The sequence below is a fragment of the Xylona heveae genome (genome assembly GCF_001619985.1).
Source record: "Xylona heveae TC161 unplaced genomic scaffold L228scaffold_7, whole genome shotgun sequence".
Lineage (NCBI taxonomy): Eukaryota > Fungi > Ascomycota > Xylonomycetes > Xylonales > Xylonaceae > Xylona > Xylona heveae.
Genome location: NW_017264199.1, coordinates 662,157 through 689,069, shown reverse-complemented (window position 1 = coordinate 689,069; position 26,913 = coordinate 662,157). Strand labels below are relative to the sequence as shown.

Sequence of the window (26,913 nt, the reverse complement as noted above, 5' to 3'; positions counted from 1 at the left end):
GTCAACCAAATGGATCATACATGCCGTCGTGCGTTTTGCACCCAATTAAGTCCAGGTCTGAAAAGCAGATTGCAGCTCCAATGTCGCAGACAGTATTGTCCGCTATATTTTTTTCCTCTCTCAAAACCGGGACATCCTACCCTCCAAAATATCGCCGTATAATCTAGCTTCACTCGTGGGGACTTCCGCTTATGGTCATTTCGAGAGCAAGCAAAGGAATTGGTATCGAACTCGGGCCTAGAAGGAAGAATATACACTGGATTCGGAGTGTCAGCCATCAAGGATACACAATAACAATAAAAGAAGTCCAAAACCGAAAAACCAAACTGTAGCGCTTTGGGCAACAGTTCGCATCTCTCCACCCGCCAGCCAAACACATGTGCAGTGCAGACGCAGGGGCAGCTTGAAGCATAGCGTAGCGTTGTGCAATGCAGTGTTTCGTAGACACAATGGCCCACAAGCAGAATCAAGACACAAGAAACGCCTCTGATGAGTATCATTTCCGGGTAAAGGAAAGGAAAGAACCAGATTCGCACAATGGGTCCTGCAGTGTTGAAACCCGGAAGGGAAAATCCTGCTGTTGGCGTCTAGGTGCACCTTGATGTGTCACAAAGTGACGACGGGATATCGTCACTTGTTAGACAGCACAGACGACCTCATTTGGAAGTCAAAGGGAAGTCTAAGGGACTGAGTAGAATACGAAATGAGATATGCTCTGACTGAACCACATTTCAAGACGGCAGCTGTCAAGACACGGGCCGTCATGGAGAGTTGAGGAATGGATGAGAATAAGGGTATCTGAACTGCCCCGCTTTTCCGCTTCTGCTTCCAAGCATTGCTTTAGCACACAACAGATGTCGGGTTTAGCTGTTCGATGCAGAGTGTCTCATGAGAGATTTGCTCTCCTCAGCCTCTCGAACGCTGCTCTTTGTTGAACAGAAATTCTGAATATCGAGGCAGGGTCTAAGATGGGAACAGGAACGCTTTACCATGGTAATTCCTAGTCTCTGCACTGTGTAAAACGGAATCTCTGACAGCTCCCGCTTGATCTGCTCGTAACAATTCATTTGGGCAATTCCATTTGTCCGAAGCGGTCAAATAACCTCGGATAGAATCGGAAGGGAAATTTGGATCGGAATTAAAATTCCTCGCCGAGTTATGTAGCGAAAATGCACGGGAGATGCACAGAGCCATATTGTTGCTGTTACACCTCCAGCCGTCATCGGCTGATAGTCTTTTGTTGGGCCTTGGCCTGCACATGCTAAGGATTCTCCTGCATGGAAGGGACCAATCTGAATAAGATCAGTAGAATGTAGAGCTGTGTAAAGGCTCTCCGCACCGCCAACGCCCACGATTATGTGGACAACGAGCATACCTATGTCCAGGTGACAATTTCTTGGTTCGGCACACTCAAGGGGATCATGGACGGTGACAATTCTGCGGGTTGTTCCTGCGGCATGACAGTACCATATATTACCAACAAACCAGCCTCGGCCTATTGATGTAACGGTGAAAATGTCATGTCTTGTCTCTCGGGAAAATCCAGAGAGCGAAGAGTTTATGTCCAGCGAGCATAGGCAAGTAGCCAGGGCGGAATCTTTTGGAAAACCATTGCTTGCCCGTGCGAGCTCTTTCTTCTGACGCGTTACACCAATGAAACCAATCTACTAGCAAAGGGGACCGACGTAGCAAAGGAAAAAAAAAACGCCATGTTGATTGTTTCTCCTGGAGAGAGAAAGGTTGTTAGTGTGCAACGGGCAAGTGGAAGCATCTCCGTAAACGGAGGGACATTCATGAGTAATGGAAATTAGGACAGTTGCTGAAGAAGTGAGAGATCTCGGTAAGCAGGATTAAGAAAGTCGTCTGCGAACAGTCCGATAGTGACCATCGTCCATGATGACCAATCCGCGTGATCGAATCGTTCGGCATCAACAAGGACAGGCCTGAGAGAATGGTAAAACCGTACGTTTTGGAAATTCTAGACAACACAGCGGCCGAGAGCGGACGGGGCTGGATGTTGCCACAGGTTGAGTCGTACTGTCTTTTTGGAAAGATGGCAATGGGAAGCCTCAATAGCTTAGCTAGGTTTGCAACCCAATTGCCTGTGCCGCTGAACTGATTGCATCGGGAACTAATTGGAGATCGGGGCCGGTGGAGCTCCGAGCATCTGCCGACACTTAGTTTCGTCCACTGTTCTGCAAGGTTCTTTGCTTTGCTTTGCTTTCCTTTTCATTTTGTTGGATTTTCCTGCCTCGCGAATACTTCGGAGCTTGAACTAAAGGCTGCACTTATCAGAGACGTGTTTACTTTCCCGTGCGACGGAGATTACGCATCCTAACAGTGCGGTGGCTTGCCAGGCGTCTACTAAACCGGGGGATGTCATCCAGAGGAGTGTTGGTTGCCTTGTGTTAGGTTTTCTCTACGCAGACCGGCCGGCCCACGCCTTCTCCAACCAGATCCTCTAAACCCGGGAGGCTCATGCCTTAGTCCGCCTTGTTTCTAGAGATCCAAGACCTCGAGAGGCACACTCCCCGTAAACTGAAGAATCCTGTCAACGTGGTCTAACCACGTGACATATTTTAGAACTTTTGGACAAGGTCGACCGGGTTTTTGAGGATGAAACCAGAGCGTTTGGTAGCATTGATAGGACGGGCAAATCCAAAGCTGAAGAATCCAGGGTTCTCCTACTGTATCGTGATCCCTTTCAGGACGATCCTACGGAGGATCCTTCATGCGACAAGCGGCCCTTGCAGAGTGTCTGCTGTGACCCGATAAATTAGGATCGTGACATGCGCCTTCGTGCATCCTGGTGACGCTCACTCCCCGTTTTTCAAGTAGCCTCTGTCGCAAGGTACCACAATCTGCCCCACGAAATAGTCATCGGACTGCCTGAAGAATCTGAACAGTGGGCCTCTGCAGACACAGGAAAGAGAGAACAGGGATAGCCATCCTCTTGTTGTTGTGGTGTTACGAGTCCTCCGGACAAGCGTTGGGCCGTCTCGGGTTCGGATAGGTCGCTTTTCCAGACCGAGCCTTGTTCTACAACACCAAGCAAGAAAATCCATTCTGGGCAATATTGCCGTCATTGCCGTCAAGTCTGCTTTAAGCTCAGGCCTAATCATGATGACAATCCACTGCTGATATTAAAAAAAAAATTGAAGCCATTGAATGAAAAACGATCAAGAGGTGGTATTGCGGAGTGGAGAGAGTCCACACGCGTGTATAGTAATCGTCCCAAGAATAGCCCGCGGTTATTGACAGCGTACTATGATCGGATCGAGCAGAATCGGTCCGCACGATCCACTTCAGGTGGAGAAGCGCAAAGCACCCCGGGAGTTCTATGGCGCGTTCACGATTGACAGCTTTTCATTTGCGTCGCTCGTGGCCCCAAAGTCCGACAGAATTTTCGCCGCTACGAGACCATTAATCGCTAGGCGGGGGCGTCCTGCTAGCGTTATTCATGTAAAGAGGTCGAATCATTATTTAGCTCCCCAAAGCAGTTTTATCTGTACCAGTGTCACGTCCCGGGCCGAATGGCTCTGCTCGTCATAAGGGTGAGACATGCAGCGGTTGTGTCAAAACTGTCAAGAGCTGGCTGGGATGAGGAATCAAAGAGGCGACGGCCCCTGCCGAGCCGAAGAGGAAAGATAGAGCTCTGAAAATGCACCAGGATTTGCTGAATCACAATTCTCTTCTTGGCTCCATCTTTTATTGGATGAATCTCAAGTGGTTAGACGTCTACAGCGGGATCCCAGAATAGAAAAAAAGAAAGCAGAAAATAAGAGAATTCTCTGGATAAGTCCGATAAGTTGCGGTAAAGTTCTATTGACCAGGGGCGGGCGCTGAACAGCAGATACGAGAAACTGGAAGAGATTGGTTATGGACATGGCATTTCATTGCGTAATTGGGATATGGACGTGTCGTGAGCGGCTACCCGTTCTGCAGTCACTGCCGATCGCCTCGGGTCACAAGAAATAGCGGGCCGGCAGTTATGGACGAGCCTGTGTCACTGATGGCGATATAGGAACCCATGGTCCGTCCGCCAGAATGCCTCTTCAAGCTCAACGAACAATGAGGAGGAAACGTAACAATTGTTTGCTTTTCTTTTCATATTTTTGGAATAGAAAATATTTATATTTATAATAAGACAAGTAAAAGGACGTGGAAGCTTACCGTTATTAACCAAGATTGTCTCGTGATAACCCCCGCTTGTTTTTTGTTCATTTAACTTTTGCTTTGATTTACTTGGCATTAGATTTTTGTTGCTCTTGAGTAAGATAGTAATGAGAGAAGAGAAGATTAAAAGCCCAATCGACTTCTAAACTTGCTTTACGCATTCGAAGATCTGTTCGTGTTAGCCTGGTCACGTAATTAGTAGATTGAGACGAGACGAGACGAGACAAGAATCGAAGTCTCTCTGTTCCAGAGTAGTTCTTTCTTACTTTCAGTGAGAATTCGATATGGGCTGGCGAATTTCTTCTTCCTAATAGGTGAAAAGGCCGTGGATAGCAGGGCTAGTGTCAATGTTCCACCACTACCGCGCAAGACCTTCAACCCCATGAAGCCGGCTGCGGTCACCACCGGCCACGAACTATGAATCTCATTTAACACATAGGCAGGATTAGGGAACAATCGAAAACTCGGTCTGCTGCAGATACCGAGTACACAGGTGGTCTAGGGAAGACCGAGTTCCTCTTTCCCTAACCCATCATACATTGACAAATGCAAGCTGTACCCCAAAAAGGTCACCATGAGAGAAAGTGGATGGGAGAGGTTGTCGTACAGATCTAGAACCGGAAACAAAGCGGACTGACAGTGAGAAGAAGAGCAGCAGTTTCAATCCGGTTGTATGTGCAGGACTGTCTTCATCTTCTGTAACTTCTCGGGCAGACCTGCTTTCGCGTCCTTAAGCCCGGCTAGCCTTTCTATTTCCGGCAGAAAGGACGATGGAATTGATAGACTCGCAAAAGGGTTTGCAATTCAACAAAAATCAAATGGCACAAGGGAAGACGTCTCTCTCTTCAAAGTTGCGTTAGTGGAGCTGCAGCTTTCTTCCGTTGCATGGCATTCCCCTGTCCTTGATGTTAGAGAGAAATTGAAAAGGCACAACTTTCAATCGTCTGACTGTACCCAAAACGAGCGTAGCAGTACGGAGTACTCGGAGCGACACAGGGCTGTGTGTGGCGAGCTGGCAGCTGCCGAAAGTACCGTAGACCGGTGGGGCGAGTACTTTTGGACCGTGCAGCTAAGGAGTCGATGGCGCGAAACCTTGTCCCACTGCGGGTTCGGCTGCTTTCGACCCTACAGCCCGCCGATCCCGCAACCAGGCAGCTCCCAAAGCGTTCAACGCACCTGCCGTACCTACTACTGTACCTACCTAGACTGAGAGAAATCCCTTTTGTTTAAGCTACGTAGAAGCCGTAGCCCGTACCTTACTTTGGTTAACACCCGCTTTTTATTCTGCTCGTGAGTCGACAAGAGCCCAGAAAGGGGCATGCAAGCAGGGGGACCTGCGGCAGCTGCCTGTCAATTGCCAGTGGAACATGGAGCTCAAGCAAAGTCGTCACACGCACACACACAGACACGTCTTCGAGTGTGTCTGTCTTCTCAGGATCCATCGATGAATTCCTCACCCGCGTGGCAGATATTGCCATGGCTTAAAGATAGCAAAACCAGGGTACAAAATCAATTGAAAGTATGATGTTCGAGGAGATGACCACCCTACAGAATGCTCTTTCACATTCCTCTTGTTGTGGTGGTTCTGATACCATGAAATCTCTCTGGCTCCATCGACCTCACATTCAGTTGCGATTACAGCCGTTAGAATACTGTAGAAAAAGCCGCGTGTAGGGCGTACTTGGCACTTCCATGGTCGTAGGTATCTGCCACCATTTGAAATGCGTTCAATGCCAATGGCATCGTCCTTGCCGAGTGTACGCAGAGAGGAAGAATGCCTGATGCTGATTTCGTACCCTGCAATTTCTCGAAAAGTCTTAGGCCATGTAGGGGAGCGCTGATTTGGAAATCGGTCTAAAGTTAGCAGTAATAGGAAATCGGTATAGAGGGGCGAGGGTTGTAATGCAGAAACATCCAGAGGTACCATCTAACGCTTAACTACCCAGGTACCTAAGGTAGGTAAGGTTGAAAGAGAACGAGCGGCACAAGGGAAGGCAATCGGGGTAAGTTGGATAGAGGAAAGACCAATTTCACTGCGAAGGATGCCAAGGTGGGTGCGACATAAGGTAGGTAGGTAGTTACTGTAAATTGATTTCTTCATGGGCTGGCTGTGATTGGAAACAATTCGGACTCAGCAAGCTCGATTACGAGCACTGGCTGCCACCACTACTTCCAACCACGGTGATGACTTTTCCATGCGGAAACTTTCTTCCCCCAAGTCGCCGCACTCGATGACCCAAGACTATTAGTCGTTTCTTCTCTATCCCACGCCGACACGCTTACTTGCACTCCACTACTACACTAACGAAAAACTGCCTGCTTCTAACTAAATCCTTCACTATTCCTCTCTCTCGCCCTACCACGCAACTGTGTTATGGTACCCTTTTTCCCTCCTTCGATCCCCTTTCCTCTCTTTCCCACCCCCCCTCGCCCCACAGCCACAGGCAACGCCCTAATTCGATCCTCTCAATCGACCTAACTAATGCTGCGTCCGTCATCCGATCCCCGATGACGCTTCCATGGTCCTGGACCTCCCCAACTGTCCAAGGGAAGTCTAGATAAGTCTCTCATCCTAGACGGCTCTATCCCTCTCTCCGAATAGCTGAGGATTCCCTTCTCGGCATCGGGCATCTCTTAACACCCCTCCCGCCAGAGCGCAAACACCCCCCCGTCCTTGCCTTTTCGAGGGTCTTGCTTTAGACCCCTCCGACATGAAGCTTTAGGCTCTTTTCTGACTTGGACTCATGCGTCTTTTGAACCCCCCCCCCTCCCCTTTTGCGTGGCCGCACTGGTGGAGCGCCGTGTCTGAGATGGTGTTGGCGGCGCCAGCCGGCTGATTGGCAGCCTCAGCCTAACGGCCACGAACGTACCTTAAGGTCGATCATCTTCTGGCAGGCCCCGGACCTTAAAACTTGTCTCGATCGCCCACCTCGTGAAGAGAAGAAGACTTGAACCTTTGAAGTTTACGTCTTTCTTACCATCCACCGCCTTCGACATCTCTCTCCTCCCACCAGCGAGCACGCCGCGCGCAATAGACCCTCTCCGTAGGGTTGCTTCCTCACCTCTCCGCGCAGTCTATGCCCGCTCCGGAGCCTGCTGCCACTTGCCCCGGCGTCCTTGACGCCTTCATTGGGCCTGGCTTGTCACCAGTCTGTGGTTTGTCAGATTTGTTGTGAAGAATCTTCGATTCCATTTGACCCAATTGGTAAGTAAGCGGGCCGTTGCATGTGCTTTTCCCCTTGGTGCTGCATCCTCGACTTGGCCGGTGTCCCCAAGGCGTCCTCTCGACTGGGTAGATGCGGTTCCCTGCTTGAACCCGTTCCCATTTTGTTGGTCGCGAAGCTACCCATCTTCCCTGAATGCGTTCAATACATTGCTTCACCGTCCTTTGTCACTTCTCTTCATCGAAACTACTACCCTTTTGGCCCGTTTAAATTCACACTCTGGCGGTGGAGAAATTCAGTCTGGGCCCGCCGCATGGTGCACGCACTTGCTGCTCTCGCTCCATCCTCGCCCACTTCAAAACTGCAAAGACCCCAACGGGCTTCGCTCCTTCTCTTGTCGGTGCTCACTGACCCGTTTATCGTCGAGACGAGGAGACGAAGTAGCCGTTTGAGGGTGGTTTTATGATTGGTGCCTCCCTCTCAGAGCAAGCCTAAATCTCTCCTTCACCTTAACGCAGCTGGGAAGTGCTGGAAGCCGAGACGAGGCGTTGACGGACGCCCAGACCAATCCTTCATCTGCCTGGGCAGCTCCCAACCTTATCCTAGTGTTCGATTACTCTTCTCTTCGAGTGCCCCATTCTTCAATATCGTTGCAAGAGCCATCGCTTGCGTCTCTCGTGTCTAACCTGCCGGCTGTGTTTACAAGATTTGGATGCCAGTGCTAATAGACGTCGAAGCATCCAGACTTCTTTATCAGTCCCTGCTCTGCCAAGCTCTTTTTCTGAGTATAAGGAACGAGCAATTCCAATTCAGAGAATGCAGCACACGCCCCCGGAAGACGAGGAACTAGAAAAAATGGCCATCTCTGGGACTATGAAGCCGCATATTCCCAAGGACCATGTCCTACCCCCAATCGGAGAGGTATGTTCGATCAATCATATCCAATGTTTTGCTAGAATTTGGCATTGACCATTTTCCTGGTACCCAGGTCGTGCCACAAATCCATGACAAGCTTCCCCCATTATCCAGCAGCATTGGTCAAGCTTTTAGCCAGCGACTACCCTTGTCTCCGACTGGACCGAGTCAGCATTCGACGCCTTCTTCGTTGAACACATCTCCGACCACACTCAGTTTTCCACATCACTCGGCCAGCTCGAGCTCCAGTTATGATGTCGCTTCCCATGGGCCCCGGCCTGCCGATGTGCGCTTTGAACTCAAGCTCCCGCATCTGTCGAGCTCATCCAAGCGGCCTCACGAGTTTCATAGCTCTGAACGATCTGCGAGACGAATAAGCCTAGCATCTGCTGGGTCGTCTGCATCACTGGGAGATGGGAGCAAACCAAGTCCAATCCATTCAGCATCTGATGATTGCTCGACCTCACCCGGAATGACGTACCATGAGGACGGGCATCTACACCGTGGCCCGTTGCCCTCTTTATTCAGCAATAGCTCTGCATCGTCCTCGGATTATTTCTCGAGGTCTCGACCATCAACCTACGATTCCCGATACGACCAGTGCCGAACGTATCCGCCAGCCGGCCGTAATTTCGAGCCTCTGTCTCCTGTGTCTCAAATCTCGCCCTACTATCAACAAGATTATTCTTCTCAACGGCGCCTCTCGTATTCGAGTCATGGATCAATGGGGCTTGATCGACCGTCGTTTCATGGTCAGCATGTCAATTATGAATCGCTGGGCATGCACGGCGAAAATCGTGGGCGTAGAAGGCGGGGCAACCTTCCCAAGCAGGTGACGGATCTTCTTCGATCGTGGTTTCATGAACATCTTTCCCACCCCTACCCAAGCGAGGAAGAAAAGCAAGAACTCATGCAGAGGACAGGCCTAACGATGAGCCAGGTTGGAAGACCCTTGATTTAAGTTTCGTCTTTTATAGTTTATAATGCTAATCTCCTCAAACAGGTGAGCAACTGGTTTATCAATGCTCGGCGCCGCCAATTACCAGGCCTCAAAGACGCTGCACGGGCGGAAAACGAGGGAAGAAGCTATTGAGAATGACATTTTTGCACCTCTAACTTCAAACCCGCCACCGACGCCGGTCTTGTTTTCCCTCTTCGAAGACCATTTGTCGCGCGCATATGCGCGGCGTGCACAATTTTCGATCCTAGATCACCAGAGGGCAACCTCACAATGACCTTTGACTAGATTTTCCAAAAAATCGATTTGCGAATACCTGTTTCTAGAAGATTTTTGATAGCTTCGGGTTTTTAAATTCAAACCTATGTTTGATGGCCTGGTGCAGGGAGGATTTGGCGCGAAAGCAAAGCGTGTTGCGTCTTGCTTGTTTTGAGAATGTTTGAGCTGTGGCCAAATGTATTGCGTTCTCCATTTTCTTTTCAAAGCTTTTTGCTTCTTCTATTTACTTTAATAGTCTTATTCACAGAGCACGTTGAGCCAATGCTCAATGGAGTTCTGATATTACGGCTTACGCGGATTGGAAAATATGACAGTTGGGCAGCTGTCAGTGGCGTTGCGCAGGTTTGACAGTGGTTTCCTTGCAATATTTTTTTGACGGAATTGGTTCTTCTCACCAAAGCAAAAAGGGAACCGGAGACATAGCTTACGAAATCTTTTTGAAAACAAAGCGGTATAGGCGTATCAGGTAACATCAACAAGGCTTATGAAAAAGTGTCTATTTACTCCAATTTTGTCCACATTGCGACAATCGAGCCTGGACAATGTGGTCAGTTCCAGTTATGCTTTGAAAAGCGGCAGTCGAAATAGAGACATTTTGTGTTTTTCCATTAATGAATTCGCTCAAGGACAAGAATCGCAGCCAATAGTGATGAGGTCGTTTTGGTAATTGCAAGGCACACTCAAGCATAATCGGATGCTCTATTCCGGAAGAACTATGTTTTCAGCACCTTTCACATGCAGCCAATGGCTAGACCTTGCAATTCCGACCGGGAGGCGTTCATCTAGGGCTTGGTAAGCTGAGCGCTGATGCGGGGGTTTATTCTCTCTCCCTTTCTCTTTCCTTGGTTGCTTTCACGTCCCGCTGGCACTTCGTCGTCACCATTTTCACCATGCTCCCCTGGCATCCGACCTGTCAGCGCTGACTTGACCCGTCTCCACCCGGAGCTCCCACCCTCAGGGTTTGGCGATAGCAACTCAACAGGCCATTGAGAATTGACGCCGGACTAAACATCGGGGCGTCGGTCCTACCCAGGTTCGGGTGTCTCGTAGGCGCGATTCTTGGCCCCCTCGACATCGTACCCTGAGTTGCTCAACCAAGACTAGGTCGAAAGGATGGCGGGGGAGGCCCCACGTCACTTGGCGGACAATCTTGCTCACCTCTCGTGCGTAAGGCCTCTTCTGCGACCACGGGACACAACGTGGAAGACGTAAGTGAAACAGTAGCTAAAACTTTTGGCAAAGTAAATGCATCAATGTGCGAATCAGGAACGATGAAACAAGCCAACAATGCGGTGTTTGATTTTCCCTTTTGATTTCCTTTCTCCCTTGGGTGGAATGGCAGTGATCCGCTTGCTCCGATTGCTTACCGGTTCTCTCCCATCTAAACGCATTTACCAGGGCCAGATGCGTGCAGTTTGCGCGGCCTCAGTGAGTCTACGGAGAGACCGTGGTGCAAGTGGTTGCCGTGTCGTCCGTTCTGGGGTAAGCGCGGTGGGGCTCTCTCACCCGGGGTGGTTGTGTGCTGAAGGCGGCAACTCTTGACCTTTTTTGACTTTTGACCAACCTCAACACTGGACAAGGGTGAAATGCACAAAAGTAAGAAAGAAATGGATACATTGGCTGCTGCGGACGGGGCCCGTTGACATGACATCTCGTCTCCCGTATGTGACTGAGGTTTTCTTTTGTTCCCGCTCAGTACTACTTTCAGTTGCTTTGGCTTATATGACTAAGGTTTTGCTCGTTGCTGACCTTGGCAGGGTGGGCTTGTCATTCAACGGTTTAGTAACCAGTCATTTCTGAACACCCTTTGAATCACATCACCTTTAGCATGACACTATGACTATTGACTAATCTTACAAAGCTCCTTGCAAGGGCGACGGCTTCGTCTTTCTTTTTTTGTCGAATCAATCGTCTATGTATATTGGCATCTTTTACGAGTATCATAAGGCCCCCATGAAATGCCCTTGTTCCAGTGCTTCGGACCCACGGAACGGGGAATTCTCGGATTCCGGCTATGACCACGGAGGTCGCAGCGACAAGCCAATAGAACCCCAAGTCGATAAGGCAGATCGACGTCCAAGCTCAACGGAGTATCGGTCTTATCCGACACCAGCTTCAAGGATACTGACAAGGGTGGAGAGGGGCGGAACAATGTTCGCCCAATGACAGGGAGTGAGGCGCTTTCCTTTAACGGAGCTTCCACTGCAGCTTGACGGACGAACTCTGGTTGGGGTCCAGTTACGTGAAATTTTCTCCATTGTTATGATTTATAATTATTATTATTAAAAGTGACCTATTATCTACACTACAGAAGATGCGATCAATGTTGATGTTTTGCCTTTATAGCTCACGCCGGAACGAGATGGCGCCGTTGAGGAAACGGGCGGTCAGATGATGCAGGCAGACAGCATCTTTGATGCGCCAGAGCAATCAAAAAACGAAACCTAGCAGGAACCGAGCTTCTGGGCGTTGGAGATTTTGGGCATTGGCGCAGCTAAATGGTCCATTTATTCACCAGCGATCGATCACAAAGCCTCCTGGGACCCAGGACCTCCTGGTCAAGAACCTAGTCATCGCCAAGCCGCGAAAATCAAAACGAAAAACTCAACACGACCGGGGGGTTGCGCAGGGGCGCAGCTGTCATTCGGAACTTTATCCTTGAGGGGCTGCCCCTCGCCAATCCTGGCCATCACCGGATCCAGCTGACAGTGCGAACGAAGCTTTGGGCGTGAACTCTACCTTGGTCTTTGGCCCTGTGAGAGGGACTGCGGAGAGGACTCCTGAATCTAAATGGATAAGACGATGGGAGAAAATCGGTAAGTATCAAATGCGGCTTTTCAAGTTTTTGATTTTTTTTTTTATTTTTTTTTTTTTTTGCCACGGAATTAAATGTGGCTTTGTGAGTTGTTTCGGAAAAAGTTGATACGAACCGCCCTTGCGAAGTTTTGGGAGGGCCGATATCGTCAACAAGGTATATCCGACGGCGGCCCGCAGACAAATGAAGACGTGCTGATTTTTTCCTGATCCTTGAATATTTGACAGCTGAAAGGCGGGTCTCGACTGCAGACTTTACCGTCATACCCCTGTCCGCTCTCCTGTCATTAGCGCACTACTCTCGGCTGGTTCGGATTCAAGTTGTATCCGAGCACGGTTTCAACTGGCGGCGCGCGCAAGCCTCGGGTAATCAATCAACTTTAACCAGGGGGTCCCCAAACACTTTTCTCTTCCTTGCTCTTCTTTTCTGCCATTAATTAATCCCTGCAGACTCCCACGAGGCCAACCGGCCCCCTAGCAGCTTTAGGTCCCCTGTCAACGAGGCTTGGCTTCTCCGTCTCAGGAAAGGAGTTTGCATTACGAAAGTATACGTACTTGTAACTCTTACAAAAGTACCGTGTACTCTGCTCGTTCGAATTGACCCAGCCACTTTGACATTTCCTTGCCGCACGAAATGCCGAAAAAACAGTGGAGCAAAGTCGTCGGTGAAATGAAACTCTGGAATTTACCTGGAGCTTGTTCAAGACATGATTGAACAATAATCAACGGGCTCATATCTCGGCCTCAGACCTTGGATTAGGACCTTGCCGGCTATCTGCCACAAAGATCATTTGACTGGATTGCTCACCTAAATCGCTCGCCTACTTTGGCCTCGGACAGCCCTCGGCGTTGTCGGCCAGTTGCTCGGCGCCTCTTAATAACGGGCTGCCTGTCAATTTGTTTTGCAAAATGTGATTCTCTCCCTTTCTACCTGAGCATTTGTTTGGCCTGTTCTGGCCGGCTGTGCCGCGCCCTACGACACGGAAATTGTCACAGACAAGGATTATTCCTCGCTTCGTTTTACTGGATCTCTTCTTCCTGGTAATTTTTTCTTGTTCTTTCTTCTTTGCCCGTGATGGATATTATTTTTGGAACATCTTCCATGATTTTCCATGTCGGCGATCCACAGCACGGTCGTTCTTGTCGTCCAAGTCAATTACCAACACTGATGCTGCGTTGCAGTGACCATACTACGATGAACTAGTACTTTGTACTGTACGACCAAAGCTGTCAACTCAGGTACATTTGGACGAGCTCCTCGAGACCAGCCAGCTTACTCTTTACGAGCTGTCTCCAGGGCTGCCCAGTCATGTATGCAGGCATGCCAGCACGTCATTGTGCAGTAAGCATGATGGGAAATTGAAAAAAATGCCGTGAGAAAAGGCAATCGTGTCATTTATTTTCGCCCAAATTGTCAGCGAGCGGGACGAATCATTGCCTTTGTTGCAAGGATCAAGAAAATTCTCGTTTTCGCCCATGCCTTGTCCTGCATGGGTATTACTCTGCTTCTGACACTCTTCCGAAGCCCGGCCCAATTGATGGCCCGTCCGACCTCGCCCGAGATCTGACTGTCCGGTTGTCCGGCTCATCGCCTGTCTGCCCCTTCTGACATTTGGTCCATACTTTGCGACTGTGCTTTCTTAAATTCTGTACTAAATTGCGCTGCTGTCATGAATCATGCCTGCTTACACGTCGTGCTGATACCGTAGGCTCGTAGCATTTCTGGATTAGAGTACAAAGTATATAGATGTATACAGTCGTATTGATAGTGTCATGGACTCATGCAAGATACCTTGTCTATTGCATCCAATGTATGTCGTAGTCCGTATAACGTATTTCCCAAGCGACCCGATCGCCCAAGCGGACCGATCGCCTTGTAATTCTATAGAACAATCGACTCAAATATTTCAACAACCATAAGTTATATTGGCTAGATATTAGGAATGTGAATACCATAGACCATTTATAGGTAGGATATTCACTTAGACGTGCCATACTTCAATGGTTTCCATTATACTACATGGTACAATGGAAATTTGGTAGGAAGAAAGTTGAAGTACTTTTTATTCATTCAAGGACAGCTTATCAATTATAATTTCTCTCTGATGAGTATCTTCTGATATTAAACCCCTGCATATGAAATTATAAGCCAAAATACCCATTCGTTGTGGAGATATAATATTGTAAAATTATCATATTTTGTATGGAGTTTGTACCGATCAGGTCGCTTGGCCGATCGGGTCGCTTGGGAAATACGTTAATGGTATGAGTAGCTTACAGGCTGCAGCGGTACACCGTACGACTGCCCAAATTGTCCAGACTGTCCATGACTGTCAACCTTATCCAATCAAGTCGTATGGCCGTATCAACCAATATTACATTGTTACTCTGTGCCTGCATGACAACGCAGGAGTTAAGTTATTAACACTTTGATGAATATACAACCAAAGGACCAAGGTATTCAAAGGCATTGCTGAATAAGGTAATTAATGAATGTGCAACTGGCAGTAGACTGTGCACTGTGCACTGTGCAACAATGTAAATTTTAGTGTACTGTGTGTTTGTTGGTCTTTTGCTTAGAGGTGTTTATTGGTCTTTTGCCTAGAGGTGTTTATTGCATCTTTTTGCCTCCAAGGACCAACACCAAACTCCAGGACCGGGCGGGTGTAGCGTATGGTGTCTACATCCAGTCATAGAATCCCTACGGTCCTACTGTCCTACGGTGCTACATGCTACCCTGGGGTCTAGTAACCTAGTTACCTGGGTTTCCTTCAAACTTTCAAACTTCAAAGTTGTGGTCTTACAGATTACTAAATGACCAAAAAGACCAACGGTGTGCAGTGTACCGTGTCCAGCGGGCCGCAGTGTAATTTGCAAATTGGTCTATCTGAATTTCTGAAAATGATTCAATGGGCGCGTCACAGACTTACATAGAAAGTTGACAGTTGAAACACAGTGGGACTGTGGGACTGTGGGACTGTGGGACTGTGGGACTGTGGGACTGTGGGCGATTGACTGTAGTTTTTAGATTTTTTAGATTTTTTTTTTCCCCCATATTTATTTCCATATTTATTTTTTATTTTCGTTTATCTTTTTTGTTTTGTTTTCTTTAATTCTCCTTCCTGTTCTGTTCTTTTCTTTTCTTTTCTCTTGTATTTTATATTTACTTTTATTTCCCTTATTCTTATTCTTATTCTTATTCTTATTATTATTATTTTTTTACTTGTAGACTCGACAACTCATAGTCTTCTATTATATATGTTACGAGAAGTATCTACCATGGAAGTAAATACTGAAGGAAGTCTGAAGCAAAACTAAAGTAACTAAGGTATATAAAAATTTAAAAGTTTGAAGTTCAGAGTTCAAACGTGAATAGAAAGTAAGCTGTGCTACAAGCTACAAGCTACAAGCTACAGACTAGACAGGCTGAGTAGATTGGACAGGTTAACTTGCTAAGCAATAGATAGGATTATAGAAACCAACTACCTTTACGTGTATAAGGGCTTGCTGCTTAATGATCTTGATTCTTGAAAGAGCAGTCGAGAGTCGAGAGTATACATCAATTTAAATTAAGCCTTTTAAGGGCTTAACCACTGAACTAGAGTATTTATTATTTAGTGTACTTGCCTTGAATCCTTGATACTATGCAGTATACTACTACAAAATCTACAGGCTACATGTATTGAATGGCTGCTAGTACTACAAATAGAGAAGAGAAAAACCAAAAATAAAAATAAAAATAAAAACTAAAATAAACACGAAAGGGGGGATATACCAAGTCTAGATGCATTAAAATTTCCGGACGTTGGTTTACTTTGAGTATATATACGAACAAATTGACAATTGACAATTAAACATTCATTGCAGGCAAACAGCAAGTTTGCTTTCTGATGTCTTCTAAAGCTCAGCCGGAATTGTGACGGGTTTGAATCATTGATGCTACAGATGCTGGTGCGGATGCTGCGACGATGCTAGCGCTGTACCGCAAACCGCAGGTTGCTAATATGCGCTGGATACACTTCAACAAAAAGAAGAGAAGAATATAAGGAAGGAAATGGAAGCAAGGAGAAAAATTGGTAGTCTGATGACAAGTGGAATAAATTGTCTGGAGAAACGTGTAAAGAAACATGATATACATTTCGCCCTTCGCTTCATAGGCTCATACATGACGTACGGCGTACCGATCAATAAAAATAAAATAAGATAAAATAAAAGAAATGGAATTGCAGAAAAAGTGGAATAGTAGAAGAAGCTGGAATAAAGTAAAACAAATCAAGACCCGAGTCCGCTGAGGCGTTCGAGGCGTGATCTCGTTGCTTCGACCAATGCGGTTCTGGATGAATGTGTTAGTGGTGGCATCTCGACATTGCATTTCGATACAAGATAATAAAAAAGGAAAAAGAAAAGTGAATGAAGGGGGGAAATAAAACTCACTCTCGTTCTAATAAATTCATGACCTGGGCCATCTTGGCTTTACGCACGTCCGAAGGCACGCGGTAATTGATATTTTCAGGTTGCGATTGGCTGTTGTCTTGTGCGGGTGCAGGTTCGCCCAACTCTTTCGCCTCGCTCACGAGGTCGTCTGCGAGATTCTTGACCTAGACGAAAAGGAAGACATTAAATCAGTATCCATCCGCGCGTAGATATAGGAATTGCATCACCGCGCAAGACCACTGTACTCACCTCTTCGTAGCGCTTCCACAAGGCACCAGCTCTCGATCGCGGCGAGCGCTCGGCCGGACGACTACCATTTGCCTCGGAGGGCCCGAGTACAGACGACTTCAGTCTCTGGATCTCTCGCCCCCACGCCTGCTCTTTGTCACTCAGTTCGCGGCCGCCCAGCTTGGCAACCTTTCTCCGTAGGGCTTCATGGCGGGCAAGCAGCTCGTCCTGGCGGGCTCTTGCGGCAGCAAGTCTCTTCTCGACCTTTGCGTCTGCGGTGAGTGATTGCTCTTCTTCCTCTCCTTCATTATTGTCGTACGCATCTGCATCTTCGCCAGTGACTTCTTCGATACGGTTGGCGACCTCGTTGGCGCGACGAATTTGGTCCCTGAAATCCTCTCGTAGACGTTCACACCGGCGGAACAAGTCCGCAGCGGCGAGTCCTAGTTGGTATGTCTCGCGGCTGAGCACACGGTGGGCTTGCGTCATAAGATCAAGAGTTGCGGTTGAGAGACGGATTTCTTCCTTCAAGGCGCGTCGGTGCCGGTCATGCACGTGCTCGTCGAGGAATTTTGGCATGGCAGATTGTAGCCACAGGTACTCGGGTGGCTGGTACGCTGGCCGAGGTTGGCTTTGGATGATTGGTTTGGAACTAGGTTCAAAATTCTCGATCGCGCCATCGTCATCATGAAGCAAGGTTTCCAGGTCAGGAACGTCAAATGTCAAGGCTTGAGGTCGCTCGCCGGCAAGCGTGAGGAGGAAGTAACCAAGATCCGAATCCTGAAGGACAATGCATTTAAAAAGGTCGGGTGACTGTTTGCCGCTGACCGGATCTTGTTCGCGGGAGAAATGCATCACGTTCTCGCTGAGAGTCTTGAAACTTTCAGCCAGCCGCTCAAGACGAAAAGTTGCACCTGTTTCTGTGCTGTTGGCGAGTTCGGCTTCCAGTGCTTCCACCCATGTAGTGAGAGACATATAACTAATGCCATTACCGTGCGTGATAAAGAATGAATATCGGGACCGCGTATCGGCTGTGAAAAGTGGCCATGTAGATTCCCGGATATCACTAGGCTTCATAACATTGAGAGAGTCAAAGTGCAGGAGGCTCGGTAGAGAGTCCATTTGCTCTAGATAGCCAAGGCTCTTCTATTGGGCGTGTGTTAACAGTTGAATGCAATGATGCTTGAGGGTTCGATCAGACTTACTCCATGAGGCAACCAACTTGCTTCCACTCCGTTCAAGTCAAGAAGGATGCGGACTCGTCCTGTATTCGCCAATGTACAGACTATGCCGGCAGAAAGACCTCCGTCGGCAAAATCTCCTAGCTGGGATTCCCATTCTTCTCCAATCATGAGCTCGTCAACGTCTACCTTTGCGCCTGCGACGCAAATGTCCGTCAGCAGCTCGTCCACTTCCTCTGGGCCCTCATCTTCCGGCATAGCCTCAATCTGAAAAGGGCCTTGCAGTCTCGGAACAGGGCCGGGATGGGAGGGTCGGCTGTAGACCGTCAAGGGCGGGACAAACTCTGACCTGCCAGGAACAAGAAGAGGCTCCTGGTTGTCAATATCTGAGAACCAACGGAATTGGTACTCGCAATCGACACGATCTAATTCCGAAACTTCTTGTTCGCTTTGCTGTGAAGCAGCTTTGGTCATGACCGAGGTTGACAGCGACGGGATCAGAGTCGAAGTGCTCTGCCATTTGCTTGGTAACAAGGGACAAAGCGCGTATACATCACCCTCTCGCATTGCGACCCACAAAGTCATTGAAGCCCACCCATGCTCCTCATCCAGTCCGGTCCCGCCGAAACACGCAGAAGCAACCTCCATTTCAAACGAGTCGGGAGAAAATCCTTTATTAGATCCGAGCGTCGATGGCGCCGTATCAGCTTCGGCCGTAGTTGCATTTGCCAATTTCTTCAGATCCACCGCCAGCGTCGGGCTATCGAACGACCACCTGTTGTCGCGGTTGAGTTCCCAAACCCGAACGACCGCCTCTGCAGTAACAGTCACCAACGTACTGCCAGCAACACCAAGAGGGTGCCATAATGCCGATACAACGGGCGATTGGGACAGAACATGGGCAGTGGGGCCGAGCGTGTGAGTCTTCAAGCGGATAGGTCCGGAGTCAGGTTGGCCCAGATGTGAAGAGTCCGGAAGAATCGCAATGTGAACGGTATGAGAGGTAAGAATGGCAAGGTAGTCGCCCTGAGGTGAAGGGACGAGCTGTCTAATCTTTTCGGTGACGGGGACTTTCAGTACCTATAACACTTAGTATTCAAAATAAACTACTTCAAGAAATGTCCAAAGGAACGAACCCGGTATGAGCCGATGTCCGACGCGTCAGAGGCTTCTTCGTCTGGACTTGAAATATCTCTGCTCCCTCCCAATTTTCTGAATTCTTTTCTCTCTTCCTGTTCTTTCCAGTTGACCTTGAGCAGGGACAAACCCGCCCATCGGATCTGATTGTCCACCACAACAAAGACTTCCGTTCCCCTATGCGCCAGATTGCGCGCGGGACCAAGGTAACCATCCTTTGAGGGAGCATCTTTGCTCGGACTTGACTGACTCGGCGTCTTTGATGGCAGGATATCGCGCTTGGGAGAGCCTGCGAAGACGTCGAACCCGGGGGACGGTCTCAATAGCCATGACGGCGTGTAGCTGAGGATTCTAGGCATAATGTGCGACGGCCAGGAAGCTCAGCTCGTAAAATGAATTGGGTCTCTCCCCGCAACACTGGCTTTCAGATTGAAACCTCCCTGAAAATTAGCGTTAACAGAAAGCCAGAGGCGAAGGAAGAGGTTCGGACGTGGCTGGTGGAAAAGAAAGCGATGTTTGGGGGAATTTCTTGGGGAAGCTTCTCACTCTCTTTGCTTTCGGTCGTTGGTCCGTGCCGCCTTAACTTTACAGTCTCGCTTGCGCCAACGGGACAAACAATTACCGATGACCATCGACAACAAGAACTGGTGGTCAAAAGCTCAAGTCAATAAAAAAGAAAACAATCGTCGTCAACTCTGCAATCAGCTCTCCCTGACATATCTGTCACTTGAACGCTATGAATCCCCTCACTCGCACCACAGTTGAGCGGCTCGATAAGCCCAGCTCTTACTTCAACGGCCGGGTGAGCACTGCCCTGTCTTTCCAATTGCAACCACCATTGGCGCATTCCTCTAACAGCGTCCGTTCATATAGAACCGAAGAAGAAAGTTCGAGCGTGAGGGAGTTGAAGACCGCGAGAAAAGTCCAGAGGAGCAAGATGATCCTCTGAAAGATGCGACAACCCTCTACGTGGGCAACCTGTATGTGCTATTGAACGAATAATGTAAAGATTGCACGGGTTCTAATGAACGCAGCTCTTTCTACACGACCGAGGAGCAAATTCATGAGCTTTTCTCAAAGTAGGTCTTTTGACGGAGATGCCCTTCCTAAGGATGATCATCTTACACTGAATTAGATGCGGCGAGATCAAGCGCTTGGTTATGGGCTTGGACAGATTCACAAAAACTCCCTGCGGGTTTTGCTTCGTCGAATACTATACGCATGAGGATGCGCTAGATTGCATGAAATATGTTGGAGGTACAAAGCTCGATGAGCGGATTATCCGAACCGACCTGGACCCTGGCTTTCAGGAGGGTAGACAATATGGGTGAGATGCGCCGTCTGATACCTTTTTTGGGGGGATATATCTACTGACATGTGCAAAGACGAGGAAAATCTGGCGGTCAGGTCCGTGACGAATATCGAGACGAATATGATCCTGGGCGAGGAGGCTTTGGACGCTCTTACCAGGAGCGTCTTCGGGACGAGGAGGAGGAGCAGTATGGAAAGGACCGTTGATCCTGGAAAGGGCAAGACATAATGCTCCCATGATGGCGTTTTGGGTGGGATGGACCATTTCATGCCCCATGAATAGCGGGCTTCTTAACATATGTATTGGTGTCTTGTATCTTATATACCACATAAAAAAGTTCTATAACCACGTCTATCTGCCGACATGATGCCTCTAAATGGTATCGACAAACCCGCCCCAAAACTCCACAACGATGCAATGAAAGCTATCTTACAGTATCGGTTGGCAAGTGCTTGCGGATCAGATCGCACCTACAGCAGCCCGGACCTGGTCCAGCCACCAGACGTGTATCCTCGAGTCACCTGTGAGCTCAGGATGGAAACTAGTGCCGAAAACATTTGCCTGACGAACGGCGATGATGTCGCCGACTTTGTCCTCTGTGTGAGCCGTTGCCACCTTGTTAGGAAGCGCGGCACTGCGGCCGGGCAAAGTCGCCATAACTTCCACGGGAGCGCCAATAGCCTTCTTTGCTTCTTCGCTGTCAGGCTTCCGCGACGGTGCGACTACTGTCTCGTCCTTGGCTTCCTCCTCGACTTGGACGCCCTCGTAGGCAGGAAGAATCATCTCAACGACCGGCGCGCGGATGAAGACGCTCTTGAACGGCACACGGTTCGTATCGAAATCTTCGCGCTCTTCGGAGCGGAGAAAAGGAAGGTCAAGGTTGGCTTCGAAACTTTCGACTTGTCGGCCAAAGTGGTTCCGGTTCACTCGAACGTCTAAACCTCCAATGAGCTCTTGGCCGCCTTTCTTGGTTCGATTTGCCGACTCGGCCAGAAGGATCAGCCCGGCACAAGTACCCCATACGGGTTTTCGGTGGACTCTGGACACCGGCTGTCAGTATATCAATCAGGAGAAATTCAAAGTCGAATGTGCTTACTTGACAAACTCTCTCAATGGCTCCAAAAGATTGGATCGCGCAGCAACAAGAGACATGGTCGTACTCTCTCCACCAGGGATGATCAGGCCGTCACACAGCGCCAATTGTTCGGGCGTGCGCACTTCGATAAAAGTCCATTTGACATCTGGTAGCGCACTCAGGCGCTTCACGGTCGCTGCCTGTCGCAAAAGTTGTAAATGCTCGCTGAACGCACCCTGGAGGGCGAGCACACCGACGGTGATGGCGAATTGGTCTTGAGTCATTATCTTTATGCGGTTTCCCCAATGCCTTGACCGATTGTCGGTTTCGATAAAAAGGTCCTTCAAATAGAGGATGCAGCCGGAAATTTCCAACAATTAGATTTGTCAAAAGAGGATATGGCGGGGTGGCAAAGGGTGTGTACGAGTAAAGTTTTGGGATAACGAGATAAAGTTAGTTTAGTGACTCAGAAAAGGGAACATGGCCGGCCCGGGGAGCGGAGGGTGACAGATTTGCCCGAACTTGTCCGCGGGAAATCAGATAAGTCACTGATAACCATGCTCGTCCTCGGTCTAACCTAATCAAGCAGCAACGACCTGTCAGAGCTCAGTGACGGCATCACCGTAGCTGGTCCCAAATCTGATTCGGTAGTTGCATTAATCTTGACATGAGATAAATTTTTGGACATATGAAGCTAGACTTTTCATGTATCGTATTAATTACATATTGAATATCAAACCCTACAACTTACAGCAGAACGTGATAGAAGAAGTATTGAGTCTAGAGTATAACAATCCTACCTTTAAATCATATATTTACAGCCAGAGGACCGGATTTTTCTAAATCACATTTATAGCTTACCCAAAAGCTATTGACCTTCTTCGCCATGAATGATAAAATACAAATCTGTACCGCGATATTAGTAGTAATACAATGTGAAGAGCATCTTACTTTGTGCTCCGATCAGTCATATTGGGCGGCTTAATGCGACAGGTCGGCCGCGTTCTCGGCCTTCTGTCTCTCCTTCTCTGCCGCCGCTTTTCTCCATCCCGGAGAAAATTTCCATTGTACGACAACACCTAACAAAGCGACTGCTTGAACAATGACACAGACAGTAAATGCCAACCCAACTCCAATGCCATTTACCATAGGCATCACGAAACTTGTGCCACCAGCGGCGAAGAGACATCTGGCGAGATTCAAACTTGCACTGGCGCCCGCGCTCCTATCGGAGAAGATATCGACGAGGTAAGTCATGATAACCGACTGTGTGGAGACAGCAGTCCAGCCCGTGATGAAAGTAGACACAATGGGGACGGCGATATGAACATGATCGGGATATTGAATGGTCCAGCCAAAGAGGATGATGGAAAGACACTGAATGAGAGAAAAAATAGGGACGAGTCGAAGGCGTGCTCTTTCAATCGGAAAGTCGTCTTCCGAGTTGCCCGTGGAATTGCCTTGATTGTCGCTCATCTCGGCGTCGGCTTGCCTTGTTCGAGCCTCATATTTGGCCTTGACGCGTTGGTAGTCAATGTTGAGAATTTTGCCCGTGACCAGTGTGCCTATCATGGACCCGACGCCGTTGGCAATGAAAGTCAGGCCGATTTGAATTTCACTCAGCCCATAGCGAGTTTCGAAAAGTGAAGACATGGCGGTGATGCTCATTTGCCAGACCGCGTAGTAGACGGCGAGAAAGACGATGATGGGAGCTGCGAACTTGCTGGTGAGGATACGGAATGGTCCGAGAAGGTCAATGCGTTTTCTCGCTGCAAGCTGTGGGGAAGGTGCATTAGGGTGCCACTTGACCTTTGTAACTTTTTGGTAAATGGTTAGAGGGTAGCTGGTGATTGGATTTGATGGCGTTCGGCTTCCGTTTGCAACAAGTGACCTTAGTGTTTCGGGGAGGACCAGGATCAATACAAGCAGAAAGGCGGCACTGTAGATCGTCAAGAACCAGAAGATCGACCTCCATCCCAGAGATCCTGCTAGAGCACCTCCAATAATTGGGCCAACAGCAACTGGCACGAGCAATCCGGCCTGAAAGATCCCCATGAAGCCTCCGCGCTCAGCGCGAGTGGTGATGTCTCCGATGACACCGGACCCAATTGCGATGGTGCTTGCGCTGCCAGTACTTTGAAGGCATCTTAGCACTATTAGAGTCGCATAATTCTTCGTCTCTGCTAGGCCAATGCATGCGCCAACAAATACGAGAAAAGTACAGCAATACGCAACTCGGCGTCCTTCAGCATCGGATACAGGCCCCCAGAGACTGGGAGCTAGACCCTGGAAAATAAGGTATGACGTTACTGTGAGATTGACAAGCTCCACTGAAACATTTAGGTTCTTGGCAATAGTTGGAAGAGCGGGAAAATATATGTTTGATGCGAACCCGGAGACTAGTTCCATTATGAGCTTGTCAAGAGCAGCATGACCACTGGGGAATTTTTACTCACAAGTTGCAGCAGTCGAAACGATGACAATAATAAGAGCCTTCTGTCGCTTATCGAAGATGCTGTATGGTTCTTCTGCAGCCGGTGATATTGCCGTTGGTGATGGTGGTGATGATGACAATGTGCTTGGAACAGCGACCGGAGTTTCCTCGGGCTTTTGACCGGCGCTCATGTTTATCTCGGTAGGTGATGATGAGCAATACGGAGTCCGGCCTCCGGATGACTATGGAGAAGCCTACGAAGCATTTTATATTTAATGTGTTCGTGGGAAATTTCGAAGGTATGTAGAATGTCTCCGGAGTTGAGGCCTGAGATCCGGAGATTCCAGCCACTAGTTAGTGGCTCGCTCGACGTGGCAGTGCAGCCCGGGAGTTCCGGGGCGCCGGAGTTGAGCTTACATCCCCACAATATGTCATATGTTAGTAGTTTTTACCAAATTTAATTTGTATTTTAAAGCTGGACGAAGATGTTATATTCAATAACTAACATCTTCCTGTCCTTTCTGTGGATCCTGCCAATATCAATGGTAGTAGCACAACAATCTCCCGAAGGTGCCTTGACCTTTGGCAAGAACTATGCTATCCTCAACTTGGACTGGATGGCAGTCCTGATCGATGCAGTCAAGAACACTACCGAGGGACAATCATTTATCTCGAACTGTTCTCGCTGGAATGATGCGGTTCACGAGAAGGATCCACGACCCCTCACCATCTTTACGAGTCTGTCCTTCCACCACGGACAGCCCGAGCTTGCAAAAGGCGCTCCGTTCACCAAGCTCCTCCAAGGCTTCGGTTCCTTGACCACTGGCTCCCCTGGAGTGCAGATAGCTTCCAATTTTACCGTCGATGAGAAAGATATTGTCCTGCAGAAGACAAGATTTTACGCCGGTGCAGGTAATGCTCTGGAGCAAATCTTAAAGGCACAGAACATCGACACTGTTATTCTAGTATGCCACTAGTGTCTCTCAGGCGAGCTAAGCTAACAAGAACTATCACAGTCCGGTTTGAGCATATCCGGCGTCATATTGAGTACAATTTATCGATTGTACGATTTAGATTATAATATTTATGTCATCTCGGACAACGTGTTGCAGTCGCCGATGACTCCAGAGCTTTCGAAATTCACGCTTGAGGCTCTTTTGCCAATCATGAAGTTGAAAACAATCTCCATAGAGGAGGCCTTGCAGGCTCTGAAACGATCTTAGATAGTCCGTCAGTCAAAGCGGTCCTTTTAAAGAGAATTTTTTTGGAAGACGCTGACAAAATGACAAAAGAAATGTTTCTATCTCCAGGAGTTCCCTGAGATTGGTTGAACTGTTATACTCGAGATAGATGAAATTAAGACTTCTTGATGCACATTAATAGTTATAACAAGTAGATCAACCACCATGAGTACAGCAAGTGACCGCGTAGAGCATTGTTCCAAATTCATCCACGTTTTCTAGCCACAGGTCCACCCTGCTGCGTCTTTTGAGGACGCCAGCTTCATCCAGGTCTGCAGGAATCGGCCAAAGTTCGTCAATTCGAAGGCCTTCTTCCAACCAGTCCGCTAGGTGGATATTATACGCCATTTCCCATTCGCGTCGCGTCTCTGCCCTCCATAAAGTCTTGTTAGCTGAAGCAGGCAACCCTTCTAGTTCCGTGCCAAGAAAGGTCGGAAGACCGTCTTGAGCTGAGAGCACGCTGTCAAATAGGTACATTACGTAGAGCGTCCGGCGTTTTGCTTCAGCGACGATCCACGTTTCCCATCTCGGACGGGTTCGCTGTTGCTCCGCTGTACAAACGAGTCCCCGACGGCTACTTGAGCATGCAAGATCTTGGAGGTTTATCATCGCTTGCCGGAGGAATGGATTTGAACCTTGGCTAAGATTGAAGAACAAGACCATGGAGTAAATCAGATATGCTTGAAATGCTCCGAGCAGAGTCATATCATCATACGTCCCATGCTGCTCGTAGAGACTGGTCATTTCTCTTTGCAGTACGTTTGCGGCGACGTCTTCGCTACCTGGCAATGGCTTCTCGCAGATATGAACCAAACTCAGGCAATTTGAAAGTGGGAGCTTTGATGATTTTTCCATCATCTGCAAAGAATGCACAAATGGCGGAACACCGCGACCGTGTACGGTGAGAGCTGCATACGACTTCAGCATCCGATAGATGAAAGTCGCGGTAGCAGGGGTGTATGCTTTGACCTTCTGTCCGGGAACGGGCACGTAAGTATGCAGCCAGCGGTTGCTGATATCGTCGACATTGATGGGGCAAAGGAGCTCCAGGCGCGAGAAATCAAGAGTCTCCAGGTTCTGGGACTCGCGGTCTGTGGTATTCGGTTCTAAATCCTTTACCACGTGATTTGCAGTGAAAATCGTCGAAGCATAGTTGGGCGAACTATTGCCAGGCATAGACTGTGTCGATCCAACAATTGATCTCCGCATGTCTGTTTCGGCAGACAAGTCCCCCTCTGGACTTGGAAGCCCAGGACTCAGAAGCAGACCTTCGGATGGGGAGAGAAGGTTGGATATAGAAACGGGACTAGTCAATCCTGCTACGCTGTTGTCACCCATATCACGGTCAGAGCCTCCAGATGGTACAGCCCGGAGAAAAGAGCAAGGCAGGCCTCGGTTGGCACATCGGGCACAGCGTCCTGCTCTGCGATCACATTTTGCCTTGGCATTCGAACAGTGCTGGCAAGCCTTTTGCCGGGATGTGGCGTACCTCCCCGCCTTCATGACGATGTTAGAGAGCCTGCATTGATGGTCCGGTGGCGAGAAAGTCCTGCATCTTGATCCAG

General features: G+C 48.7%; 8 protein-coding genes across 8 annotated transcripts; 3 read left to right on the top strand and 5 right to left on the bottom strand.

The window, feature by feature from the left end:
• Window positions 1–4,241: 4,241 nt before the first annotated feature.
• L228DRAFT_269159 (hypothetical protein) lies at window positions 4,242–4,560 on the bottom strand (the record flags this gene model as incomplete). The annotated part of the gene is made up of 2 exons (XM_018335239.1): window positions 4,242–4,345; window positions 4,443–4,560. The coding sequence occupies 2 exons, from the start codon at window positions 4,558–4,560 to the stop codon at window positions 4,242–4,244; spliced, it is 222 nt and encodes a 73-aa protein (XP_018187256.1).
• A 4,503-nt stretch (window positions 4,561–9,063) lies between these two features.
• L228DRAFT_197597 (Homeodomain-like protein) lies at window positions 9,064–9,297 on the top strand (the record flags this gene model as incomplete). The annotated part of the gene is made up of 2 exons (XM_018329613.1): window positions 9,064–9,195; window positions 9,259–9,297. Coding segments are annotated over 2 exons (171 nt in total), but the record flags the coding sequence as incomplete, so codon positions are not given.
• Window positions 9,298–16,199: 6,902 nt separating this feature from the next.
• On the bottom strand, window positions 16,200–19,894 carry L228DRAFT_261841 (hypothetical protein). The gene is made up of 5 exons (XM_018334369.1): window positions 19,286–19,894; window positions 18,174–19,229; window positions 16,990–18,114; window positions 16,741–16,904; window positions 16,200–16,639 (listed from the first exon to the last, which is right to left on the bottom strand). Exons 1-5 carry the CDS (start codon window positions 19,643–19,645, stop codon window positions 16,579–16,581), a joined length of 2,766 nt encoding a protein of 921 aa, XP_018187254.1. The 5' UTR covers window positions 19,646–19,894; the 3' UTR covers window positions 16,200–16,578.
• A 128-nt stretch (window positions 19,895–20,022) lies between these two features.
• Window positions 20,023–20,963, top strand: L228DRAFT_283832 (small subunit of nuclear cap-binding protein complex; the record flags this gene model as incomplete). Its single annotated transcript, XM_018336151.1, has 5 exons — window positions 20,023–20,088; window positions 20,160–20,266; window positions 20,321–20,365; window positions 20,422–20,613; window positions 20,672–20,963. 5 exons carry the CDS (start codon window positions 20,023–20,025, stop codon window positions 20,802–20,804), a joined length of 543 nt encoding a protein of 180 aa, XP_018187253.1. The 3' UTR covers window positions 20,805–20,963.
• Window positions 20,863–22,109, bottom strand: L228DRAFT_248421 (pyridoxine). The gene is made up of 2 exons (XM_018332847.1): window positions 21,695–22,109; window positions 20,863–21,637 (listed from the first exon to the last, which is right to left on the bottom strand). The coding sequence occupies exons 1-2, from the start codon at window positions 21,955–21,957 to the stop codon at window positions 21,058–21,060; spliced, it is 843 nt and encodes a 280-aa protein (XP_018187252.1). The 5' UTR covers window positions 21,958–22,109; the 3' UTR covers window positions 20,863–21,057.
• Window positions 22,110–22,410: 301 nt separating this feature from the next.
• Window positions 22,411–24,417, bottom strand: L228DRAFT_261838 (MFS general substrate transporter). The gene is made up of 2 exons (XM_018334368.1): window positions 24,130–24,417; window positions 22,411–24,072 (listed from the first exon to the last, which is right to left on the bottom strand). Exons 1-2 carry the CDS (start codon window positions 24,296–24,298, stop codon window positions 22,655–22,657), a joined length of 1,587 nt encoding a protein of 528 aa, XP_018187251.1. The 5' UTR covers window positions 24,299–24,417; the 3' UTR covers window positions 22,411–22,654.
• A 144-nt stretch (window positions 24,418–24,561) lies between these two features.
• Window positions 24,562–25,512, top strand: L228DRAFT_248419 (Isochorismatase hydrolase). Its single transcript, XM_018332846.1, has 2 exons — window positions 24,562–25,072; window positions 25,124–25,512. Exons 1-2 carry the CDS (start codon window positions 24,650–24,652, stop codon window positions 25,328–25,330), a joined length of 630 nt encoding a protein of 209 aa, XP_018187250.1. The 5' UTR covers window positions 24,562–24,649; the 3' UTR covers window positions 25,331–25,512.
• L228DRAFT_283828 (hypothetical protein) lies at window positions 25,505–26,882 on the bottom strand (the record flags this gene model as incomplete). Its single annotated transcript, XM_018336150.1, has 1 exon — window positions 25,505–26,882. Exon 1 carries the CDS (start codon window positions 26,849–26,851, stop codon window positions 25,505–25,507), a length of 1,347 nt encoding a protein of 448 aa, XP_018187249.1. The 5' UTR covers window positions 26,852–26,882.
• Window positions 26,883–26,913: the final 31 nt, after the last annotated feature.

What these genes read in the sequence shown, in the direction of transcription:
- L228DRAFT_248421 (XM_018332847.1), bottom strand. Translation starts at nt 21,957, where the DNA reads ATGACTCAAGACCAATTCGCCATCACCGTCGGTGTGCTCGCCCTCCAG. An exon ending in CCATTGAGAGAGTTTGTCAA is followed by an intron (nt 21,638 to 21,694) that starts GTAAGCACATTC and finishes GCCGGTGTCCAG; the next exon opens with AGTCCACCGAAAACCCGTAT.
- L228DRAFT_248419 (XM_018332846.1), top strand. Translation starts at nt 24,650, where the DNA reads ATGGTAGTAGCACAACAATCTCCCGAAGGTGCCTTGACCTTTGGCAAG. An exon ending in ACATCGACACTGTTATTCTA is followed by an intron (nt 25,073 to 25,123) that starts GTATGCCACTAG and finishes GAACTATCACAG; the next exon opens with TCCGGTTTGAGCATATCCGG.
- L228DRAFT_261841 (XM_018334369.1), bottom strand. Translation starts at nt 19,645, where the DNA reads ATGCCTAGAATCCTCAGCTACACGCCGTCATGGCTATTGAGACCGTCC. An exon ending in CGGACATCGGCTCATACCGG is followed by an intron (nt 19,230 to 19,285) that starts GTTCGTTCCTTT and finishes TAAGTGTTATAG; the next exon opens with GTACTGAAAGTCCCCGTCAC. An exon ending in ATGAATTTATTAGAACGAGA is followed by an intron (nt 16,640 to 16,740) that starts GTGAGTTTTATT and finishes ACATTCATCCAG; the next exon opens with AACCGCATTGGTCGAAGCAA.
- L228DRAFT_261838 (XM_018334368.1), bottom strand. Translation starts at nt 24,298, where the DNA reads ATGAGCGCCGGTCAAAAGCCCGAGGAAACTCCGGTCGCTGTTCCAAGC. An exon ending in CGTTTCGACTGCTGCAACTT is followed by an intron (nt 24,073 to 24,129) that starts GTGAGTAAAAAT and finishes TAATGGAACTAG; the next exon opens with TCTCCGGGTTCGCATCAAAC.